General features: G+C 62.0%; 2 protein-coding genes across 4 annotated transcripts in view; one reads left to right on the forward strand and one right to left on the reverse strand.

Annotated features, from left to right (window-relative positions):
• Positions 1-22,219, reverse strand: part of CHLSN (cholesin) — a 97,116-nt gene that overhangs the window by 21,875 nt on the left and 53,022 nt on the right. The window lies entirely within an intron of this gene.
• On the forward strand, positions 6,326-17,689 carry GPR146 (G protein-coupled receptor 146). Its single transcript, XM_082671100.1, has 2 exons — positions 6,326-6,396; positions 15,973-17,689. Exon 2 carries the CDS (start codon positions 15,979-15,981, stop codon positions 16,972-16,974), a length of 996 nt encoding a protein of 331 aa, XP_082527226.1. The 5' UTR covers positions 6,326-6,396; positions 15,973-15,978; the 3' UTR covers positions 16,975-17,689.

The following is a 22,219-nucleotide window of genomic DNA, read 5'->3' on the forward strand; positions in this document are numbered from 1 at the left end:
CAGATCCGTGTCTCTCCCTCCATTAATACCACACTGTCTGTTTTTGCTTACCATTAATAAACAGATTTATTTGGAAATTTCTAAACCTGCCATAAGTGGCGCTTGCCAAGCCCTAGGCCCACCCTCCTTACCAAGCTCCGAGGAGCAACAGTCCTTCCCCCCTCTCCCCTTCACCTCCCCCTGCCTTCCACCAAGCACGCCCACCCACACCTCAGGCCACGGCAGAGAACTAGAGTGCGGTCTCCCTCTAGGAGGCATTACCCCTGGGCCCAAGAGCCTGGGTGGCAGCCCTCCGGCATCCCAGGAGATGATGGCGGCCAGAGGTGCTTGCATAGGGTTAGGAAAGAGAATAAGGAAGGAGGCACCTGAAAAACCCTAACTTACCCCTGAACAAAAGCTCCTGCGTGGAAAAACCTGCTCCACGAAGAGTGCAAATGCCCAAAGGGTACGGAAAACCAGCAGCAAGGCTGGGCTGGTAGGAATGGTACCACACTGCCATGTTAAATTCAGTTTCAGCATTCATAGCGAACGCACAGAAATACGGTTGACTTCTGTATGTTGATCTTGCGTCCTGAAATCTACTGCACGTCTCAGTGATGGCCATCCATCCAAGGCAGAGGGAGCAAGGCCATGGGTGGGGAACCAGCCTGCACGAATGTCCAGCGTCTAGCCTCGGCCCTGAGCCCGCGCTTTTCTGTATAGGGGAGCCTGCCAGACCCAGCCCCCATCATTTCCACAGGTCACGTGGGGTAAAACCCCCCACCCCCACCCACCCTCCTCTGAGTCCTCGGGCAGGATCCTGGCACGGGGCAGGCTGCCTTCCCCACGTGGCTCGGCCAGACCTGGGCCTGGGACCCTTCACTGTGGTGGGGATGGTGCCCTGGCTTCTGGGGCCACGCCTGAATGGCAGGTGGCCAGCAGACTCCGGGATGCCCCCAGCGCGGGCTGCTGAGAGGAAACCCCGGGCCATGCACCCTCCAGCGACCCTGCTCCTGCTCTCCAGGAAGCACTGTGTCACGTGCACTATGTTTTTAAATTAAGTAATTAATTAGTTTAATTTTTTTTGGCTGCGTTGGGTCTTCGTTGCTGCACGGGGGCTTTCTCTAGTTGCCGCGAGCAGGGGCTACTCTTCATTGCGGTGCGCGGGCTTCTCATTGCGGTGGCTTCTCTTGTTGCAGAGCACGGGCTCTAGACGCGTGGGCGTCAGTAGTTGTGGCGCCCGGGCTTAGCTGCTCCGCGGCATGTGGGATCTTCCCGGACCAGGGCTCGAACCCGTGTCCCCTGCATCAGCAGGCGGATTCTTAACCACGGTGCCACCAGGGAAGCCCCACGTGCACTATTTTTAATGTCGATTAAAGGTTTGCGAAAAGAAAAAATAAACTCCCAGAATAAAAACTCTGGTTCTTTCCCCTCCTAACCCCAGATTCGAGGTGCGTGCCTGCGAGGTCCTACCCGGCAGCAGCAGCAGCAGCAGCGCTCAGTCTGGCAGCGATCGACGGGCTCCCTCGAGGGACAGGGCATGACAGAGGCTCCCCGCCAACCGTCAGCAAGACAGCGAGTCCTGCTTTGTGAACCCCCTCCTGCAGGAGGAGTGGAGGGGTGAGCGCACATGGGGCAGGACGCAGGTCCCAGCAGGCGGCCCCGGGACGTGCTCAGGCCCACCACCCTCCCTCTTTTCTCCTCTTTCTGTTATTAAGGGAAGTGTGGTGACCCCCTGTGTCCAATGGTGTGGCCCATCTCCCCGTCCGCCCCTCACTCCCAGACATCTCATCATTTCTTCACACGCACCTGGAACACTTCAGTGTACGGCTCTGATGTGATCCGTGTGTTTTATACCACACACACACATACACACACGCAGTTCACACAAATAAAAGCACACATGACTACAGCGGAGCAGCTTTTTCTAAGTAACGGAATATCGTGATTGATTGCGTTATTTGGAAGCCGGACCGTGAGCTCTTCTTGGCTAAAAGTGTGGCAGAAAAGTTTCGTCAGCAGAGCTGGGTGACGTGCTCCCCTGACTCTGGGGAGCGCTGACTTGACTCCTTGGGAAGGAGCCTCTGAGGCTGCACCGCGGAGGCCGGCCTCCCAAAGTCAGACGACGACTGGGCGTCGCACGGGCTCCCACCATCAACTTCCTCCACGTCCTCGGCTCCGAGGGAAGATCCAGCTTCGAGAAAACCACCGAGCGGACGTGGCCCTGTAGCCACGCTGGCTCTTCCCCTCCAGGACCGCTCAGACGGCCACGGGGAAACCCGCCCTATCCAAGCGGGGGAGCAGCCTGGGGCCCACGGGCGGGGCTGCACAAAGGCTGAGGCGCTGCGCCCACCGCAGACGACGGACAGGGAGCACGAGGGGCCACCAAAGCCCACCGACCTGGTACTGACCTGGGCTCCAGCCCACGAGCGTGGCAGGACCCTGTGTAGGTCAGTTCCTCTCGGGGCCTTGGTCTTCCCACCTGCAAAGCGGAGCTGCCGAAGCATCCCCGGGAGCTGGGAGGCGCTCTGATGAGGCTGCCGGGCCGCACGGAGCCCCAGCTGTCTGCTCTGGTCAGGGGTCTGTTATCCCCTGGACCCCGGCCTCTCTAAACCGGGCCTGGTGGCCACCGGGAATCCCACTCAAGTGCAGGAAATCACTCCGTAAAGACTGTGGCACAAGGCCAGCCATCGGGGCCCCTTCCCAGGTCCCGCGGGCACCGCGGGCGACCTCGCCCACGACTACCCGCTCGCCCTGCACCCTCGTGTGGTGCAGAGAATAAGCAGGCTCAGCGCCTGTTTCTCTTGGACACAAGAGCCGACGTGCTGAACAGCCGGGGCCGCGACGAACCTCAGTTAAGCACATCGTGGGTTAACCTACAATCCCCGCAACGATCCGCGCTGCTGCTGCTGGGGGAGGCGCCCAGGTGCGGAGCCCCCACGTGCCCGTGCTCCCCCTGCATGCGCGTGCCCCGTAGCGGGGGTGGGGGCGTGCCCTCGTCTCCCCACCCGCGGCTGGAGCGGCCGTGCGAGAGCCGGGGCAGCTGAGCTGGCGAGGGCTGCAGAGCAGCGGCAGCGCGGGGCAGTGCGGCGCCGGAATCGGAGTGGGCAGCGGGGCCCGTGCGGCGCGTCCGTAGGGCGGCATCCTCGCCACAGCCGCCGGCTCGGACACGGAAGAGACACAGCCAGGCTCGTGGCCCACGACCGTGGGTCGGTGGTCCCTCGCACATGGAAGCCAGGATGAGAAGACGGCCACGGGGCAGGGGAGGGCAGGCCGCTGTCGGGCGAGCGTCGGGACACCTGAGAGCCGGAGGGGCCGCCCTATTGCCTAGCCGGCTGCTGTCAGGCAGCCGCCCAGGGGCTCTCGGGAGGGGCCACATTTTCCAGACCTAAGAAGCACCACGAAGGCCGTGCCAGGGCTGCTAGGTGTGCGGGGCGCTCGTCGGCCTCAGGCTAGACGGAGCACCGGGACCAGGCCTCAGCCTCGGTGGCCCTCCTCCAGGTTGGCCCAGCCGCACCCCTGCCGACTGCCGGCGTCCCTGGTGCTCGCCGTCGGGGACCAGAGCCCCGGCTCACGGCCTGCCTCGCGCCGGCCTGGGGCTCCTGGAGGGCGGGCCCCGTCAGCGTGCTGACCTCTCAGAGCCACTGGTCTCCCCCAGGCCAGGAAAGGCGCAGCTCGGGCAGGGCTGACACCGGGTGCCGCTCCACTGCCCTCCTGGAGTCTGGGTGGTCCCCGCGCCAGGCTGCACGCTGAGGGCAGGGGCCCTGTCACACACCCACCCGGGGCACCTCTCACATTAATAATGGGGAGGATCTGCTTCCACGGAGGACAGAAGAGGTCCCGCGGAGGCCGAGTAGGGTGGGATTTAGAAAGGAGGGGGAGGCAGTGAGGCAACTGCGCTGACAAGGGTGACGACCCAGGACGACCACACAGAAACCACGGGCCCAGCTGTCAACTGACGTCCACCCCCGGCCCCTCCAGGGTGGGACTCAGGTTCTCGCCAGACCCTCACGCTTCCTTACCAAAGTCAACTACCGGGGCCTGAGCAACACGACTTACAGTAACAGAGCCACAGAGACATCAAAACACATAACCTCACTACAAGAACTAATAAGGGAACTTTAAACGTTCCTTGCCCTTGACCCACGTTTCACATAGAATCACATTTCCTCGTAGGTGTGAAACTCCTAAAAAGGTGCATCTCCTAAACGTGCAGAACTCCTAAAAAGAAAGACCCACCTGCCTTGTCGGTGAGGGCAGCCGTCACCCTCCCCGCCCCTGAGGGAAGGACCAAGTGCGGCCCCCGCAGCAGGTGACCCTCGAGTCCCTGACCAGCAGTCCAGAGCCCCCCGCGTGGGATCGACTGCCGCTCGAGGACAACCGGGGAAGACGAGTCTCAAGACTGGTGAGCAGTCTCCATCCACGGAGAGTCATGTCCATGACCCCAGCAGAGCACTGGCCGGAGTCTCTGCTGCACAGTGTGGCGCAGTTAGGGCACCAGCCTTGTGAACACGGCGCGTGCAGCTACAAAGGTAGAGGCCTGGGGCCTGGGAGCACTTCACTGCTCCTTGGGGGCCTCAACCAGAGAGCAGGGGAGGCCGACTCCTCGCGGTTTTCAAAAGTCAACACCAGACGATGCAGTTGGAAACCCAGGAACCAGGACCAGCTTCCCACACCTCTCACCCCCAGGACGGTACAGCTGTCCCTGCAGACACCTGGGTCTTGCCCAGGAGTTGGCCTGAACTCTGGGAGCAGCTAGCAGCAGGCCACAGAGCTGGGGCCCCACGGAGCGTGTTTACATTCCGCAGCTAGGGAACGCTGATCTGGGCTCAGCTGGAGGGTGGGTCCTCTTTGAAGATCCCCCGACACACACAGACTCTGCCATTCTCCCTGGCCGGGGCCTGCTTGGTGGAGGAAGTCTTTCTCTGCAGATAAGGCAATGGGGTGACCCGAGGGCTGAGGGGCTGGGACGGGGCTGAACGCCTGCTTTTCCCAGTTACGATCAGCAGCTCACCAGGCGTGGGCACCCGTGGGCAGACCTTGTTGAGCCTGGCATTCCAGGGACTCTGACCAGGAATTCTGGGGTCCTAGGCCTTTCAAAAAAGTAGACAACAACACGTCTTAGGCAGATCGCTAGGACGACGCAAAGTCCCAAGCCCTGATGGAGAAAGCAGAGGCCACCTGAGTGCAAATTCCGGCTCCACTCTGCTGCATGACCCCGGCGCGCTGCTGAAGTTTTCTGAACCTCAGTACAATTTAAAGTGAGCAGGGCGCCGCACTCCGTTGATGGTAAGGCGCATTTCCTCACTTTGACGACCCTAAGAGCAGCACGCTTCTTACAGCAGACAGCGTCCGACTGTTTTCTTGTAGCGGTCCATAACGTTTTGGCGTGCGCAGCGCGCACGGAGTCTCCGACTTGATGAAACGTGGCGCATATACCTTGAAAGGCTGCTCTGAGGGCCCAGAACAGAAGCTGGCACACAGCCCGTAGTCCCTCGCTGCTGGATGTCAGTGCCGGCTGACGGGATTAGCCTTCCCACGGCTGGATGCCTGCCTGCTGCCACAAAGACCTGGTGTTGGCATGGCGAGCTAGTTACGGTAATGACAACGGGGCCAAGGGGAGGGTGGGGGCCCCAGGGGTCTGTACATGACCCTGACAGAGAGCGAGAGGCAGTCTGGTCCCCCAGCTGACCCCCAACTTCCCTCTCCGATCCCTTGGTCAGGAAGCTGTCCTGTCAAGCAGGATGGCCCAAGGTGGAGCCCTGAGCCCAGCCGGCAGGACCATGACACCCAGGGCCAGCCTTGGTTACTATTCCCATCATTCCTGTTCCGTCCACCCCTGGTCACACAGCACACGTGGATTTTCAGAAATGTTCTTAGCTCTGGAGCCAGATCGCGTTGCCAGGAGCACTATTACAGCACAAGCCTTAGAGCAGAGAAAACGACCTTGTTCTGTAACTTTCCCAACACCCAATTAGAACAGCAGCTACGGAATTAATGAGGCTGCAAACAGTGCACTGTCTCTTTAAATGGTTTTCCTGCGGCCAGTTGTTTACAAAGAAATTCCTCAGGCCAGGAAGTAGGAGGTGAACCTGGAGCCAGCAACCACACTTGGGGAAGAGGAGCAGGTGCGCCTGGCAGGCCCCGATTACAACCTCCGAGGGCGGGGTGTCTGTCCCCTGCGGATTAGAGCGCGTTCTGACTCAGCAATCTGGCCCGCCCAGGACCTCGGCCGGCCACCGGCGCGCCCCCGGGGGCGGGGCGGACTCCCGGGGCGGGGCGGGGCGGGGCGGGAGCGGCGCGGTCACGTGTGTACACAGGCCCGCGCGGCGTGCGCGCCGTCAGCCCCGCCGCCTCTCTCGGAGCCCCGAGCTGCCCCCCTCGCGGCGACTGCGCGGTCCGCGGCCCAGCGAGCCGGTGAGTGGGCGCCGAACGCGGGGCGGGGGCGGATGGGCACACTCGGGGTCTCGGCCCGCGCGGCAGTAGCACGGGACGCAGCGGTCCGGGGCCGGTGCTCCGCTCTGAGCTCTGACTTTCGGGTCCCCTCGGCCCCGCCCGGGCACTGTCCCCCGGCAGGTGGGAGCGCTGTCCCCGCCTGTGGCTGCCCTCCAGCCGTGCAGAGCCCAGCCGGCCGGGGCCGCTGCCCTGCGGTCATTCACCTGTCCGGGGCAGCTGAGAGCTGCTGGCCGCGTAGGAGGCTCAGCAACACCGCCGGCTCCTCACATGTCCTGCCGGGGACCGACCGCCTGCTCCTGGGTCACCGTGGTTGTAACTTTCGTCCCCTTTTATGACTACAAAATCTTAGGAACTTCTGGAGCAACGTCTAAATGGAAATATCAAGTGTCGTTAATGGTCTAGGACACTTGATAAAAAGATAAAAACCCCTGGGCATAAGGCTCCTTCAAAACTTGAGAAGAAGGCAGTGCCCCAGCCTCTGAGCGCCCATCTACCCAGGACCAGAAACCCAACACCAAGTTAATGACATGAACACGGTAGCCGGGTTCATGGTCTCAGTGGGGCCCTGGTCTCAGTGTCGCAGTCTGTCCGGGCTTTGGGGAGACAGAGGGTGCGTCTGGACCTGACGGACTGTTCCCCCATCGCTGGATGTGCGCTCACTTGGCAGCTCCAGGCCACCTGCCGACAACCAGCTCCGTGCCTCTGCGAGCAGCGGCCCCCTCCTCCCCGCTCTGTTTGCAGCATCTAGCGGGGCTGGCCTTCAGTCACCCGGGGGCGAGCAGCCTGCTTTCCAGGCCTCTGCAGACGCGAGAGTGTGAACACGAAGACTCTGACCATGCTCCAGGCCGCCCACGCGTAAGGGGGACCAGACACTAACACTACCGTCGCAACTGGCTCCCCACCAGGGCGCCACTGAGAGGGAAAAGAGGCCCTATTGAAAATTATGCTGAGGGGACAGCCACACACTCCATGACCCGCTGCAGGGTCCAGCTCCCCACACCGGAACCTCTAGTATCTTCCTAAATGAAGAAGTCCTCTCTAAGATAACAGGCTTTGAAAAACCATAGCTTCATCTGGTGAGTGCGTACTGTGCCGAGTCACGGAGAGGAAGCTGGGGGGGCCCTGCCCTTGACCACTGCTGTCCTGCCTCCCTGGGGGGTAGGGAAACACCCTGAGACGAGCACAGCATTAGTTCTGCACTGACTTGGGGTCCCTGGAACTCAGAAGCCCCTGGCAGGCAGGTGACGGGAGAAAGGCACGCAGAGCCGCCGGATGTGGGCGTGTGGGGTTTTAGGTTAGAACGGAGAGCTGCTTATACCTATTATATAACGAAAAAGTGACATGCTTGCAAAGATCCCTGCCAGGAAGCACGCGTGCATGATTGCCGGTGGGAAGACGGACCGGCCGCTTTCCAGGGCGGGGAGGGGAAGGTGCTCCTTGGGCAAGCTGCATCCATCCTCCAGGCCCTAGCATGTCATCTGGACCCTGAAAATACAACCTGCCGCCGGCAGGTTGCACCCCAGGGCTTGTCTGGGGTGAGGGCTGCTGTGCTCTGCGCAGGACACACCCAGGCTGCTCCCTCCTTCGGCAGAGCGCCCAGCTACCTCCCCCTGCTCGCCGCCGGCTCCTCAGCGCTCTATGGCTCAAGCCTCTTGCACGACTGGGCCACACCAGGCTGCGTCTGTCCACGGGGTCTCACAGGCCCGGGACCCCAGAACACCAGCCAGGCATCAAAGAGCAGAAGGGACTCAGTGTAGGGAGTAAAAGCAAACTTTCTAATTTGAGAAGCTAGAACGTGATGCTGCCAAGGGGCCGAGTTCGGCCCCCAAGACCTGCCAACAGAACACCCCTTGAGTAGGGGAGGGACAGGGGGGCACGGGCCGCCTGTCCCATGCGACCCCGCGGGTCCCCTTCCTCCCACACACGTGGTGGGAGGGCGGAGCGCACCTAGGAGGTTCCCAGTTTTAATGAGAACCGAGGAAGGCTATTACACCAAGTGTAATGGGCATTCCTCCCTTGGAAAGAACCACGGGTAGCGATAAGATCTGTGGCTCCGAGCACCCCCCAGGTAAGAGCACACCAGGGAGAGGCAGGGCGGGGTGGGGGAGCCCAGCAGGGTGCCGGGCTGCGGAGCCTGAGCGGAGGCCCGGTCTGTTCTCCGTGTGGCCATTGAATTTCTGAGCGAGTCTTCCTGGTTCTGTTTTCCCCTGGTTGAGATTACCTGGAAGGAGCACTAGCCTCAAACCAAGGTAGTCAGTGGACAAGAAAAAGGCAAGAAACCAGAGCTCCACAAACAAGAGAACACGTGTCCCATATTCTCCCAGGGTGAAGAGCCTGGGAGCCCGGGCGGGCGTCCCGGGCCGTTGGTCCCCGTTCCTGCAGCCCTTCCCGAGCGGCGGATGTGCCGTTCTCTCCCACGGAGAGCCAGAGGCAGCTCGGTTTATGCCTGAGGCAGGCTGCCTGGTTCACACTCACCACTCTTCGGTTCAGAACCTTAAAAAGCAACAGGCTACAAAAATCAGGACACCCCATCTACATAATGGACCGTTTCTTATCACAGCCAGGAAGGCGCAGCGTCTGTGACAGGAATCAGAGACGTAAGCTCTCTACATTGAAGACCTATGAAAACATCAGCCTTTCCGGAGCGTCTGGCTCCTACCAGCTGCATGTTAATTGTAGCTAGAGCCTCTATCCACTGTTACAAAAGGAAATAAACATTCAGGAGTCATTTTCAAAGCATTTTGAGGGCTCCAGAGCATTCAGCTGAAGTCCAGGTATTACCGTGCGCGCGGGTCTCCAGGACTAAAGCCAGGCCGAGCCGCACTGCCCAGGCACTTTGGGGAAAAGCCTGTGACACCATCTCAGGCCTCCTCTTCCCGGACACAGCCAGCCAGGCTGCAGGGCACGGATCAAGGAATGCTCCCCCTTCAGGGAGCTCTCGGCAGGTGGGAACAGACGAGTGCAGTGGGACAAGTTCAGCGACCTCGGACGGGAGTTAGCTGGTTCTGCGGGCTGTGTGCGTGCACACGCTCACACTCGTGCATGCGCACACGCTCACTCAGGACCCCCTGCCCACCACAGCCGCCCGCTCCCCGCCCCCTGCCAGGTTGCTGCTCTGACGTGCTCCTGGCATCCTCCAATTTCCACAGAGATCATTGTGCACTGTAGCCCTGAATTTGAGCAAGGTTTTTAGTTACCTGTGGACATTCACTTTTCAAGGGTTGGTTTATACCGTTCTGGGTTCTTTTTTTAAAAAAAAAAAAATCATGGAAGAAAGACGCTGACATCGGGCCTCAAAACACTTCCAGCAGCTAGCCCAACTGACGTGCAGTCCTTGCCAGCAGAGAATGAAAGAAGGGACGGCGGAGCATCTGTAAGCAGGGGTGCCACTGGGGTGGAGACCAGCCCCATGGGGCTGGGACCCCAGCTCAGCGAGCGCAGCCCCAGAGACTCGCCGCCTGTGTTGTTACCGAGGCCCTAGTGGGGTCCCAGGGACTCTGAGCTGTGATGTGGGGTCTGATGGGGCCCGCAGCCTCTCCCCGTGAGAACTCGCACTCAGCCTGTGCCCGCGCTCAAGCTCTCTGTCCTCTCTCCGCCAGCTTCCTCTCCCCACGTGTCAGTTGGCAGAGAGTCTGAGTGAGAGTTCACGCAGCAGCTTCCTCTGCAGTAACGGACCGTGGAGGAGGATGAGGAACTGCAGCCCACTGCGCACGCCAGGGGCTGGCCAGGCTCATCCGCTGACCGCACGTACTCCACCCTCGCGACAACCTCCTGACCCAGGGACCAAAGCCAGGCAGCTGTGAGCAGGGTGCCCAGGGAGCCCGGTCCTCAGCCATGTGGAGTCCCGGTCTCGGCCCCTCGGCCCAGTTCACAGGCCACTGCTTGGTTCCCTCGCAGCCCTCGGGCAAGAGCTCTCAGCAGGCAGTGTGGGTCCCTCCGAGGGGAGGACTGAGTCAGGCAGGGGGTGCACCCGAGCTGCCTTCTCTAAGTATAAAAGCAGGGACCTCGGTGCAGCAGGGCTTGGACGTGCGCCCCGTGGCCCCAGGTCCCCAGGTGGGCACCGCTTCACAGCTGCCCCAGCTGTTCCGCTCCATTGACCAGGCCTGTGGCCAGTCCCCCGCCAGGGCCCCGCAGTCACCGATCCTTGGGGGGGAGCTGCTGCCTCACTGCGCTGCCCCCACGCCCTGGACACCGCGGCCCCTCCTGGGCTTCAGGGCTTCCTGGGCCGCTGAGCAGAGGCTGGCCTGTCAGCTCACTTTCCCTGAGGCCCAGCCACGCCCACCTAGAGCGGGCCTCCACACTAAGCCCGCAAGACCCTCTCGGCCCACATGTGACTCCAGTACCCACCCAGGCCACAGGGCCATCCGACGGCCTCCTGGGTGCCAGAGAGAGCGGCAGACATCCTGGAAGTGCCTGCTCAGGGCCCAGAGCAGAGCAGGGACCATCTTCTCCAGAATTGAAGACAGCAGGAGAGCTGCCCTGGGGTGCTCGGCCAGCGCCGCACACTCTGCGCTCATGTCAGCATGCACCTTGGAGCCCGGCGGCCGTGGGTTTTCCTCTCGTAGTGTCTCCGCTCCTCCCCGCCCGAGCCTGGAGCAGACAGCTCTTCAGTGCCATGCCGACGACCCCGCCAAAGAGCCTCCCGCCCAGCACAGCCGGGGGAGCTCCCACCCGAGGGGCACACAGCGTGACCACGGGGTGGCTGAGCCTTCCCGGGGCTGGAAGTTGGAGAGTCTGGGAGAACGTCTTCTTGAAAGATAATTATTGGAACCCAGAGAGGGTCTTGGAAGAAAACTATCAGTACTTCTGTGCACGGGAACATCTGTGATGAATGACACTCACTCCAGTTGAGGGTCAAGGAAGAGAGGGGGCTCTAGAGACAGCTGAGTCCTCAGAAACGGGTGCGGTGGGACAGAACCCCGAAACGGCTCCGTGCCCTGGGCCTCCCGTGGAGACAAAACCACTACTTCCACGTCCGGCAGCCCCGAGCAGGGCTCGCCCTGCCTGCCCCGTTGGAGGTGGCCGCCCTATCACCATGCCCTTCCGATGGGCTAGCTTGAGGTCAGTGGCAGTGCCGCTGCCCAGGTACCACAGGTGGATGCCAGCTTGTCTGACCGTGAACCTCTGGCCTTGGGGCCTCAGCCTGGTTCACTCCAGAGGGCAAGGCCACTGGGGCCCGAGAGGGGACCCTCTGTGCTGTGGCAGTGGTGACCTTGGCTGTGTTCCCTTGAAGGCTTCCCTCAGCCCCCGGTGCCGCACACGCAGCAGGTGGGCAGGGAGGCCTGAGAGCGTCCCCATCACACTCAGAAAGCAGCAGCCCCAGCAGGCCACGCGCAGGCCAGCTCGTTGATCAGGCCCAACGCCGCCCGACTTCCTGGTCCTCTCAGATTCTCTGAAAAAAGCATGATTTTTGAGCTCCAGCCTCTCCCGAGGCTACCCTCTTGTGCCATGCATGCAGCCAAGCCTGCAGAGAAAGACCCTGAGCAGGTGCTTCAGTGTCAGGGGCAACGTTCTGAGCCAGCTGAGCCCCCCGCCCACAGAGATGACCTCCACCCTGGAGTCTCAGGCCGGCGGTGCCCTCCCGCGGGCGAGGTACTCTCTGCTCTGCCAGGCTGGCCACCCTCCTCTCTCCTCTCCACTGCTGGCCCCAAGCCTGGAACCACCCTGGCCCGAAGCTAAGGACCTCTCCATCCCCTCGAACAAGACTGGCCAGACGCCCGCCGCACAGCAGCCACGCCGGGACTAGGCAGGGGAGCGGACGCGGTGAAAGCCGCCGTGCTGGCAGGGCCGAGGCTGCTGCTTCAGGAGCATAATCAGAAACAAGACAGCGGGGATGCAAGTCACCTTTAGATCAGTGATCAATCCCCTTATAGGAGGAACAGGATAAAGCTGTAACGGGACCACCGCGGACAGCCCGAGGCGCATGCCAGGCCCAGCCTGCGGAGCTGCTTCCCGCTTCTCTGCCGGGCCAGGACACTGGTGCCGACCAGCCCGCTCCCCTGGCCCAGGGCCACACGCCGGCCGAGCAGATGATCAGGGCTCGGCGGTCCTCCCACTGGCATCGCTGTGATCCCCGAGGCAACACGCCTGCACGCGTCAGGCGCAGCCCTGCTCTGTGGACCGAGGCTGGTTGCAGCCCTCGCTCGGCACGCCTGCCGCAGAAGAGAGGCGACCGCGCACACACCTGTATGTTCCCTGGGCCCAGCGGAGGGAAGTCAGGCAGGGTCCCTGGGAGGAGGCCAGGATCCCAACCAGGCAAAAGAGAGGTTCGGGCATGGAACCGGGACCCAGCTGGCCTGGCAGGAGTGGGAGTCCACGGAGGGCCCCTGGGTGCAGTCCCGTGGGAGGACAGGAGGTCGGGGCCACTCCTGGTGTCTCGTCTGACGAAGGGGCTGTGGACGAGACCTGGTGTGGGCGCTGCAACTGGGTGCTGGTGCCGGAGGAGGCATGGGGGAGATTTGGAGAGTGGAGACACAGCGAAAGCATGAGAGGAAGGTGGCCACCCCGGCCAGCGAGTCTGGAGGCGGGCCCGGAGGAGGCGAGGCGGGAGGGCAGCCGGACAGGACAGAGCCGGGAGGACAGGACAGCCGGGAGGACAGGACAGAGCTGGGAGGACGGGGCAGAGCCGGGAGGACAGGGCAGAGCTGGCGGGGGCCGGGGGGGGGAGGGGGGAGGGAGTGAGGGCACAGAAGAGGGCAGGCCTGGGAGCATCGAGGGGCCCAGCGGGCAGCAGCGCGGGCAGCTCTTACCAGGAGGTGTCAGGTAGGCCCCAAGGACAGGGCGACAGGACCAGCCTGTTCCTAAGGCCAGCCTGGACAAGAGGCCACTGGGGTCCTTGCTTGCGCTGACCCCTGGAGCTGAGAGGACTGCAGCAGGTGACGGGGCCGTCAGAAAATGGATTATTAATTCTGCCACTTGGGGAGAATGTGGCAGCTTTCAGAATGAAAAGCGCCAAACGCTCCACATTCGGCACCACCAGGGACAGCCCACCGAGGCACCGGGGAGAAGGAGCCCAGCCACTCAGGGCCTACCTGGCCTCTTCTCTCCTGCCTCTGGGAGGGGCAGGACCACAGAGAGGGCCCTTCCTGGAATCCTGGTCTCTGCGCTGGCAGCCGTTCCAGTTCCTCTTTCTCGGGAAGGAAGTGAACAGAGCTGGTAACTGGAAAGACAGCCCAGCCCAGCCCAGCCCTGTGGAGGGGGTGAGCCAAGCCATTGTTCTCAGGCCCCCTCCTCACAGGGCCCGGGGGTGCGGGGGTGGGGAGGAGGGTCTTGTTCCCAGATTCCTGCACTTGCAAAACCAGAGCACAAAGGGAAGTGGGGGGACCGCAGGCGGCGAGGGGAGGAGGCAGGGCCAGTCTGCGGCCAGCAGGGCAGGGCACCCTGCAGGAGTAGCACCGGGACCTGGACAGGGCAGGATGGCCGCCCCCACCACCGTCCTCGGGATACCCGGCTGGGCTTCGAGCGGGCCTGACCGGCTGCCCTGCCGCCGGGGCGGGCAGTCACTTCCCGACATGACCGCTGCTCTCCCGCCAGGCTCACTGCCGCTCGGCAGGTCTGGGGGTGTCACAGTGCCACGTGCCAAGCGTCCCCAAATGAGATCCCCCAGCTCCCCTGCAAGCCCACAGGCACCGCCCGCGCAGTCTTGAGCCAGGTGGCCCCCCACCCACGGCCTGCAAGTGTCCCAGTGACACGTCCCCTCGGTGCCAGCGGTGTCACCCGTCTGCTTCCTTCCCTTCTTCTCACTCTGCGTGCCCACGCAGGTGAGGATGGGCCTCCCCACTTCAGAAAACGCCAGGCACCTTCCTCTGTGCATGAGGCGGCCCCCCCAGCAGGTGTCCCTGCCCTGGGCCCTCTGAATGACACCTGGAGACCAGGGGCCTCCAGGAAGAACGTAGGAACAAGAAGCAAAAATGGACGGAAAGCAAGTGCAAACTGGTACTTTGAGCTCGCGATCTGCACCTGAAATCAGAAGTGTCCTCACGGTTCATAACTAAGAGGACGCACGCAGAGCTGCTTGTAGCTCATGGGGCAGGGTTTCTAAGTTCTGTGTTTATGAACTGCCGGAACACAAACTTGGGCAGGTTCTTAATCTAAAACCCGGCACTGACTCCTGAGACACTCACAGCCCCTCTCGGGCCGAGAGAGCCGGCCGTACGAGCACATGAGTGTGTGAAGGAAATTCTCAGTAGGCTGACTCCACGTGACCACCTCCCAAGAACGGAACCATTTTTCAGCCAGGGCAGGGCCCCTGGCAGCAGCTCTGCCCCTCCTCCGACAGTGCTCCCCCTGCCCTCCTTGGCCGTGGCCCACGAGCCCACAGGGCCCCCCTTCTGTCCTTGGTTTCCGAGAACCTCTGCTCAGTTGACTTCCCCTGGCTGAGCCCGCCCTCCACATGGATGGGGACCCCCCAGGAGGGGCGGGGGCGCCAGCGGACCCGCCGTGGGGCCATGGGGGGAGCCAGAGGGCAGGGCTGCCCATCCCACACGCTGGTCCTTCCAGACACAACCCTCGCGCCTCAAACTGGCTGGAAACAGAGAGGGAAGAGCCGTTGCACCGCCCCGGGAGGAGGGGCGTCACGAGAACCCACAGATGGACGCCCACGCGTGCAGAGATGTGGCCCAGGCACCAGGAGACGTGGGGCCCGGAGTGAGGCAGGGCAGGCATGGCAGGAGAGTGAGAGTGTGTGGACGGCACGAGGGTAGGGACTGAGGCCCAGGGGCCGCTGGATGCCCTGCGAGCCATGTGAGGCCAGAGTGGACGGGGACCAGGCCGCAGGCTGGTCACAGCATGCACAGGCCGCTCTGGTGGACCGGCTCCCCGGCCCCCAGCCACTTTCCAGGCCGTGGCTCAGCAGGCGGGAGCCTGCAGGCATTTGGGACAGAGATGGGAGAGAGCGAGCCAGCACTGAGTCGGCAAGAAGAGGACGCAGAGGGCTCCGAGGACCCCACGAGGGCGTGTCACCTGCCTGGAGCGCCCGCCGGCTCCCCTGACCCCAGGACTCTGGAGGGAGGACCCGTGTCCCTGCAGCGGCCGTGCCCCTCCCAGATGTGACGGAGCCGGCAGGAGGGCAGCAGCTCGGGACCTGCGTCACCCCGACCCGGCACGCCTCGGCCCAGACACAGGACGGCGGGGAGGGTGGAGCAGGGTGATCGCAGGATTCCGCGACTGATGTGGGAAACCAGGGATGCGCCGGCAGGGCTGCAGCTCCCACCGAGGGGGCTGACGGGGCCGCGGGAGGCCAGGCCTCGGGTCCACCCCCTCCTCTCCAGGCTTTTGTCACCATGGCCCACCCAGTCACCACCCATCACCAAAAGGTGACAGCAGGCACGTTATGGCTCCAAGAGCTGTACGTTTCCCTGGCAAACGGGGCCAGGGAGGCTCCCGCGGCCAGTAGGGTCCTCACAGCTTCCAGCCACGCCACCTTGCGGCCACAGAAAACACGCATGCGGCAGTTTCTGGCCGTCCCAGCTGGTTCAGGGGGCAGGGAGGGGCCCAGGTCCGGTGGAGGGCAGGACTCACGCGCTGCTCTCCCCACAGCCCGCCATGTGGAGCTGCCCACTCAACGGCACGGGCGGCGAGGACCAGCTCCCCTGCCAGCACGTCCAGCGGGCCCTGTCTGCCCTCTCGCTGCTCTACCTGCTTGTCGGCGTCCCCCTCGGCCTCGGCTACAATGCCCTGCTGCTGCTGGTCAACCTGCACGACCCGGGCGGTATGACCATGCCCGACGTCTACTTCGCCAACATGGCCGCGGCCGGCCTGGTCCTCGGCGCCCTGGCGCCTGCGCACCTGCTGGGCCCCGGCGCCGCCGGCTGGGCCGTGTGGGACGCGGGCAGCGAGGTCCACGTCACGCTGCTGGTGCTGTTCAACGTGGCGGCGCTGGTGACCCTGTACTCCACGGCGCTGCTGGCCCTCGACTGCTACATCGAGCGGGCGCTGCCGCGCACCTACATGTCGAGCGTCTACAACACCAGGCACGTGTGCGGCTTCGTGTGGGGCGGTGCCCTGCTCACCGGCTTCTCCTCCCTGCTCTTCTATATCTGCGGCCATGTGGCTGCCAGGCTGGCCGAGTGCTCCCAGGTGCGGCACACGGAGGCGGCCGACGCCATCATGCTGCTCAGCGGGTACCTGGTGCCCGTCCTGGCCGTGCTGTACGCGCTCGTGCTCCTCACGCGGATCCGGAAGGAGGACACGCCACTCGACCGGGACGCGGGCCAGCCGGACCCCTCGGCGCACAGGCTGCTGGTGGCCACCGTGTGTGTGCAGTTCGGGCTCTGGACGCCCCACTACCTGACGCTCCTGGGGCGCACGGTCCTGGCTGCGCGGGGGAGGCCAGCGGACGGGCACCACCTGGGGGCGCTGCTCCTCGCCAAGGACCTGTCCAGGTTCCTGGCCTTCGCCAGCAGCGCTGTGGTGCCGCTTCTTTACCGCCACATGGACAGAAACTTCCCCGGCAAACTCCGGCGGCTGATGAAGAAGCTGCAACGTGGGCCCCAGAGCTGCTCCTTGGACGAAGCGGGGGCACAGCCGGCGATGGCGTAGACGCTGCTCCACGGGCCTCGGCCAACCGAGGGGCAGACGGCGCGTGGCAGAAGGCACAGCCCGCAGGGACCGGGTCCCCCGCGCCCGCTGCTTGCTCCCCCCCCCCCCGCGTCCAGGAGACTTGCTGGCCCTGCATCACCCGCTCCCTCCCTCCCTCCCTCTCCCCAGGAGACCAGGCAGAGCCAGGCGAGTCCCCCACAAGAAGCCACCCTCAGGCCGAGGCCGTGATGTCCGAGCAGCAGGTGCCAGGCGTGAGGATGAGCTGGGCCATCGGGGTACCTGGCCGCCCGCAGGGTGTGTGCTTGTCTCCTACGGGCGCCTTTCTGGTCCACGCCTGCAGCAGCCTGCTTCCCTCAGCCTCACGTCTGGCTTTCAAATGAGTGATGAAAATCTAACGCCACTATTTATACTTTGTATTGTTAAAATACTCCATCCCCCCTCCCTCTTGTTCTGTTGTGTATGAAGAGACGTTTGGTAGGAAAGTCAGAAGGTATTAAAATGAAGGAGACACACGGAAGCGCACTCGGGGGATGGGTGGGTGGTGGGCTCGCGGGGCCGGAGCTGCTGGCGACTTGCGTGCATGTGGACGTGGTGGGCGAAGAGTCCGGACGGGGCCTCTCCTGACCCTAGGTGTGCCCCCGGGTCACGTCTGCTGTCGCTGGGCCTGCGTGGGTCTGTCCTAAACAAGTCCCCAAAGCGCACAAAAGTAAATAAACTGAAGGAAGAAAAGTGCTGTTAGGATTTCTAACCTAACCCGAAAGCCGATGGGACTGCCGACGGGAAAGAGGGATTTGGACAGGCGGGCGTCACTGGGGCCACAAGGGTGCTGCCTGCTCCCGGGACAGACAGACGAGACGGTACAGACCAGATGACCTGACCAGACGGGGCGGGGCGCAGAGGAGCCTCCCTTCCCCCACCCCAAGTCTTCACGAAGAAATTACTGCCCCACAACCCTCTGACCCTCAGTTCTGAAACCCCCAAACTCCCTAGAAACAAAGATTCGTTTTTCAAGTTCGCAGCAAAGGTACGAGGGTACCTTTCTGAGGAAAGATGAATGTGATGGTGGGCGCTGCCCCAGCCCCTGGGCTTCTGCCACATAAATACATGCATGTTCACTTCTGACCACCCAGCTGCCCCGAGGAGGAGGCTGGCTCTTTTCTGTGGCATCTACCGGGGAAATCGCCCCATTTGGTCCCAGTCTCTTGGGAAGTTGAGCCCTGAGTGAGCTGCAGTGCTTTTCTACGTGCAGACTGTTTCCCCTCCCGGCTGAAGAGCCTGTGCAGAAAAGCACAGACACACACTGGATGCCGGGGATGGTCCCCACCCTGCCCGACGTGGCCCTGGGGATGGTTCTGGACAGTAAACCTCGGGGATGGGGAGGGAGGGACTGAAGAGGTGTCTGGGTGGCTCCGGTCGGTGACAAGAGCACAGCTGCCTCCAGGGCCCCGGGCTGTGGTGGGATTTGTCTTCAAATTCCCCATCCCCTCGGCTCCTCCAGCAGCTGCCCCAGCAGTGGGCTGTGCTGAGGGCGCCCCACCGGGCGTCCCGGCAGGTACGGCAGCCCCGTGGGAGCTGAGAATAAAAGCCCCCCCCACCCCCCGCTTCCCTTTCTGCTCTTTGCTCCCACGGCTCCTGGGAAAAGGTAAACCCCCAGCGCCCAGATCTCTGCCTGCAGTCCTGCACCGCTCAGCCCAGCTGGTCTTCCCCAAACAGGACGGGGGGCCTGAAATCACTTTATTTCTGATCAATTTCTCAGTGGCTTTGGTCGCAAGCTGTCTAGTCTCTGGGGGCCTCCTGGGTGGGGAGGTGTCAGACAGCAGCAGCCACGCGTTTCTGTCCCTCCCCCGTCCCGGCGTCCACCTCTACTGGTGACAGAGGGACATAGTGGGGTCTCAGCTGCAGGCCCCTCTGCTGCATCTCAGATCCCCCCCCAGGGCCCCCGCACCTCAGGGCACAAGCCCACCTTTGCCTCGGCCGCTGGTGCCACAACACAGAACCTACTTTCTGTGGACATGTGCTTGACGATCTCATGCTGAATTCGCCTCGGTCACTTCCTGCCGTCCCAGTATGTTTGGTTTGATTCCCAGTACTCCTGCCACGCTGCCAAACACTGCAGTGAACTTTGGAGCCCTTCTGATTTGGGGGCTCGGGGTGGTGTGGCCGTGGACTCGAGCCACTTAGAAGAGAAGGAGGAGCTACTTGGAAAAAGCCAAGGTGAAGGGTACACTCAGTCCTTTTTTTTTAATCTCTCTGTGTGTTTTAATTAATTAATTTGTTTTGGCCGCACGGCATGTGGGATCTTAGTGCCCTGACCAGGGATTGAACCCATGCCCCCTGCAGTGGAAGCAGAATCCTAACCACTGGACCACCAGGGAAGTCCCCTCAATCCTGTTTTCTTAACTTACCAGTCCTATATTCTTCAAATGCATTTGCAAGATACCAGAAGTTTTCCAGCTTATGTTCTAAGGTCGTTAATTCTGCTGCTGACACTTCTTGACTATGATTTTAAAGTTAACGATCTTATTTTTGTCAGTAGACAAAAGGTCACCTACCTTGCTTGCCATGCTCCATTATTTAAGATCCCAAAGGTGAGTTTAACCTTGAATTTATTTCATGAAGGTTATAAAATTTAGTGTAGGAAACTGGATCTTTTGCTAATTGTAGCAGATACATCAAGATATCAAACATTTGTTCCATTATAAAAAGCACCTGAGGGGCTTCCCTGGTGGCGCAGTGGTTAAGAATCCGCCTGCCAATGCAGGGGACGTGGGTTTGAGACCTGGTCCGGGAAGATCCCACATGCCGTGGAGCAACTAAGCCCGTGAGCCACAGCTACTGAGCCCGTGAGCCACAACTACTGAGGCTGCATGCCCTCAACTACTGAAGCCCGCGCGCCTAGAGCACGTGCTCTGCAACAAGAGAAGCCGCTGCAATGAGAAGGCCGCGCACAGCAACGAAGACCCAACGCAGCCAAAAATAAATAAATAAATAAATATTTTTTTAAAAGGCACTTGACAAAGGATAAACCAGGAATAAGAAGTTAAACTACACATCAAGCTACTGAATTTAAAGTCAGTTGGGAGATTTGGGGGCTTTGTCATTTCTAACGTGTTACGTCCACCCAGATGGCCTGTGCCTGAGAAAGAGGAAACTGCTGAAGACGACTCACAGGCTTGAAGATCAAATTATTTGCTCGTTATCAGCCAACTTCTGAATTCTTCTGTGTGTATTTCCAGGGGTGTGTGACATGTCGGCAAACAGCAGAAGGTATCACAGAAACAGGTTTTTCCTGTCGTGACTTAAACCCCAGCCTCTTCAGTTACCCCGTGGCTCCTCCGTCCTCCTCCCAGCTGACCCTGCACCACGTGGGTCTGGACGCCCGCAGCCGTGGGGCCCGTAAGTCCTACGCGGGTCAGCTGCCGAGCCGTCCAAGGGCCCACGGTGCGTCCACGGGGCCAACGGAGGTCGGATCCCACATGCCTGCGTCACTGCGGGGCCAAAGCCGCGGTACAGACGGTGACAGAGCATCTCACTCCCGCTCTGCACGTCACGCACACAAGCCTCCAAAGGGGACAGACACCCACTGGCTCGCTCAGGGCTCCCGCGAGGCCAGGGCTCCTCGGAGGGCTGCTCACACGGCTGTGCCATCTGTCAGCACTCCTTGCCCTGGACACTGAGAACCCAGCGCTTCCTTCACGCCTGTGGGTTTCTCAGCTGTTCCATGGGGAGAGGGGGCAGGGCCACTGCAAAACCGCCCGCCCTCACCACCACGTGAGCCCACGAGGCAGGTCGCCGATGGACTGATGGACTGCGCTTTTAGGTTCTAAGCAGGACAACAGGCGGCTGGGTGACCGACTGCCAGCCTCCAAGCAGGCGTGTTCGCGGGGCGCCCTCCAGTGGCCGCCGCGGCCCTTCACTTTCTGCGCAGGCGGGCCTGCGGGACTGGCCCCGGGCAGCTCCTAACAGCGTGAAGCGCTGACCCCAGACGAGGAGGCCCCATCCGCGTCCCGGAGTTTCCTTCAGAAGTCGGGCTGTGCAGATGCTCTGGCCCAGGAGCCTTGGGGCTCTCAGGACTCACAGCAAATCCTGCTTTTACAAGACACGCCCTCACAGCAGTGGAGGTGAGCTCAGTCCATGGGGTGCCGCTCCGCGTGCGCACGCACACGCACACACACAGCCCCCGGCGGCACTGAGCCCATGGGGCCCGGCTTTCACGGGGGCAGCCCGACACTGGACTTCGTGCCGAATCTCTGACCTCCAGCAGTCGGGTCTCTAAGGCAGAGCACTGCACGCAGGGGCCGAGCCACAGCAGGAAGGTAAAGAGCGAGCAAAGCAGTCAGGGGACGTGGACGTGTAAGAAGTGCTGGAGCTTTTGTAGAAAAACTTTTTATCGAGAAAGAGGCAACAGCGACTGGTGCAACGGGAAGGGGCCTGCTTACGCTGGCCAGCTGCCAGCCCCGCGGGGACTGCCCGTCACCTGTGCACACAGGAAGTTTCCAGATCTACAGAGGGTCACACGAAGGGTCAGCATTCCTTAGAGATTTGGCCTCGGGCATCTCTCTTCACCGGAAAGCAAGAAAGAGCTAGAAGACGAATGGGTCGTGTCAACAGGACCGGGAGCTCTCCCCTCAGCCTCGCTTGGGACTATCTGAGCGTAAAAACAACAGCGAGCGTGGAATTAAAAGTCTATGCAGGGCTTCCCCAGTGGCGCAGTGGTTGAGAGTCCGCCTGCCGATGCAGGGGACACGGGTTCGTGCCCCAGTCCGGGAAGATCCCACATGCCGCGGAGCGGCTGGCTAGGCACGTGAGCCATGGTCGCTGAGCCTGCGCGTCCGGAGCCTGTGCTCCGCGACAGGAGAGGCCACAACAGTGAGAGGCCCGCGTACCGCAAAAAAAAAAAAAAAAAAAAAAAAAAAAAAGTCTATGCAGACACTCAGAGGGAAGGAGGGAGGAAGAAGAAGCAGCAGGAAGTCGCCACCTTGTGACCCAGGGCCACCAACCCAGGCAGGACCCGTGAGAGACCCGGGGTCCGCGTGCATACCATCAACCACGCTGCCGCACCTGGCCTCTCGGCCCCCGGTCTGTGTAGCACAGGGGACTTGAGCGGACATGTACGCAGCCAGGAAGGCCCTAAAAGGCCGAGTCCTGCCGGTGGGCACGAGGCAGGCAGCGACTGGCCGAGTGGAAAGGGCTAGAGAGCCATGTGGCCCGCCCGCCCCCTCCCACCAGCAGGCTGACACGAAGG

Source organism: Grampus griseus (genome assembly GCF_964374135.1).
Source record: "Grampus griseus genome assembly, chromosome: 14".
NCBI lineage: Eukaryota > Metazoa > Chordata > Mammalia > Artiodactyla > Delphinidae > Grampus > Grampus griseus.

What these genes read in the sequence shown, in the direction of transcription:
- GPR146 (XM_082671100.1), top strand. Translation starts at nt 15,979, where the DNA reads ATGTGGAGCTGCCCACTCAACGGCACGGGCGGCGAGGACCAGCTCCCC.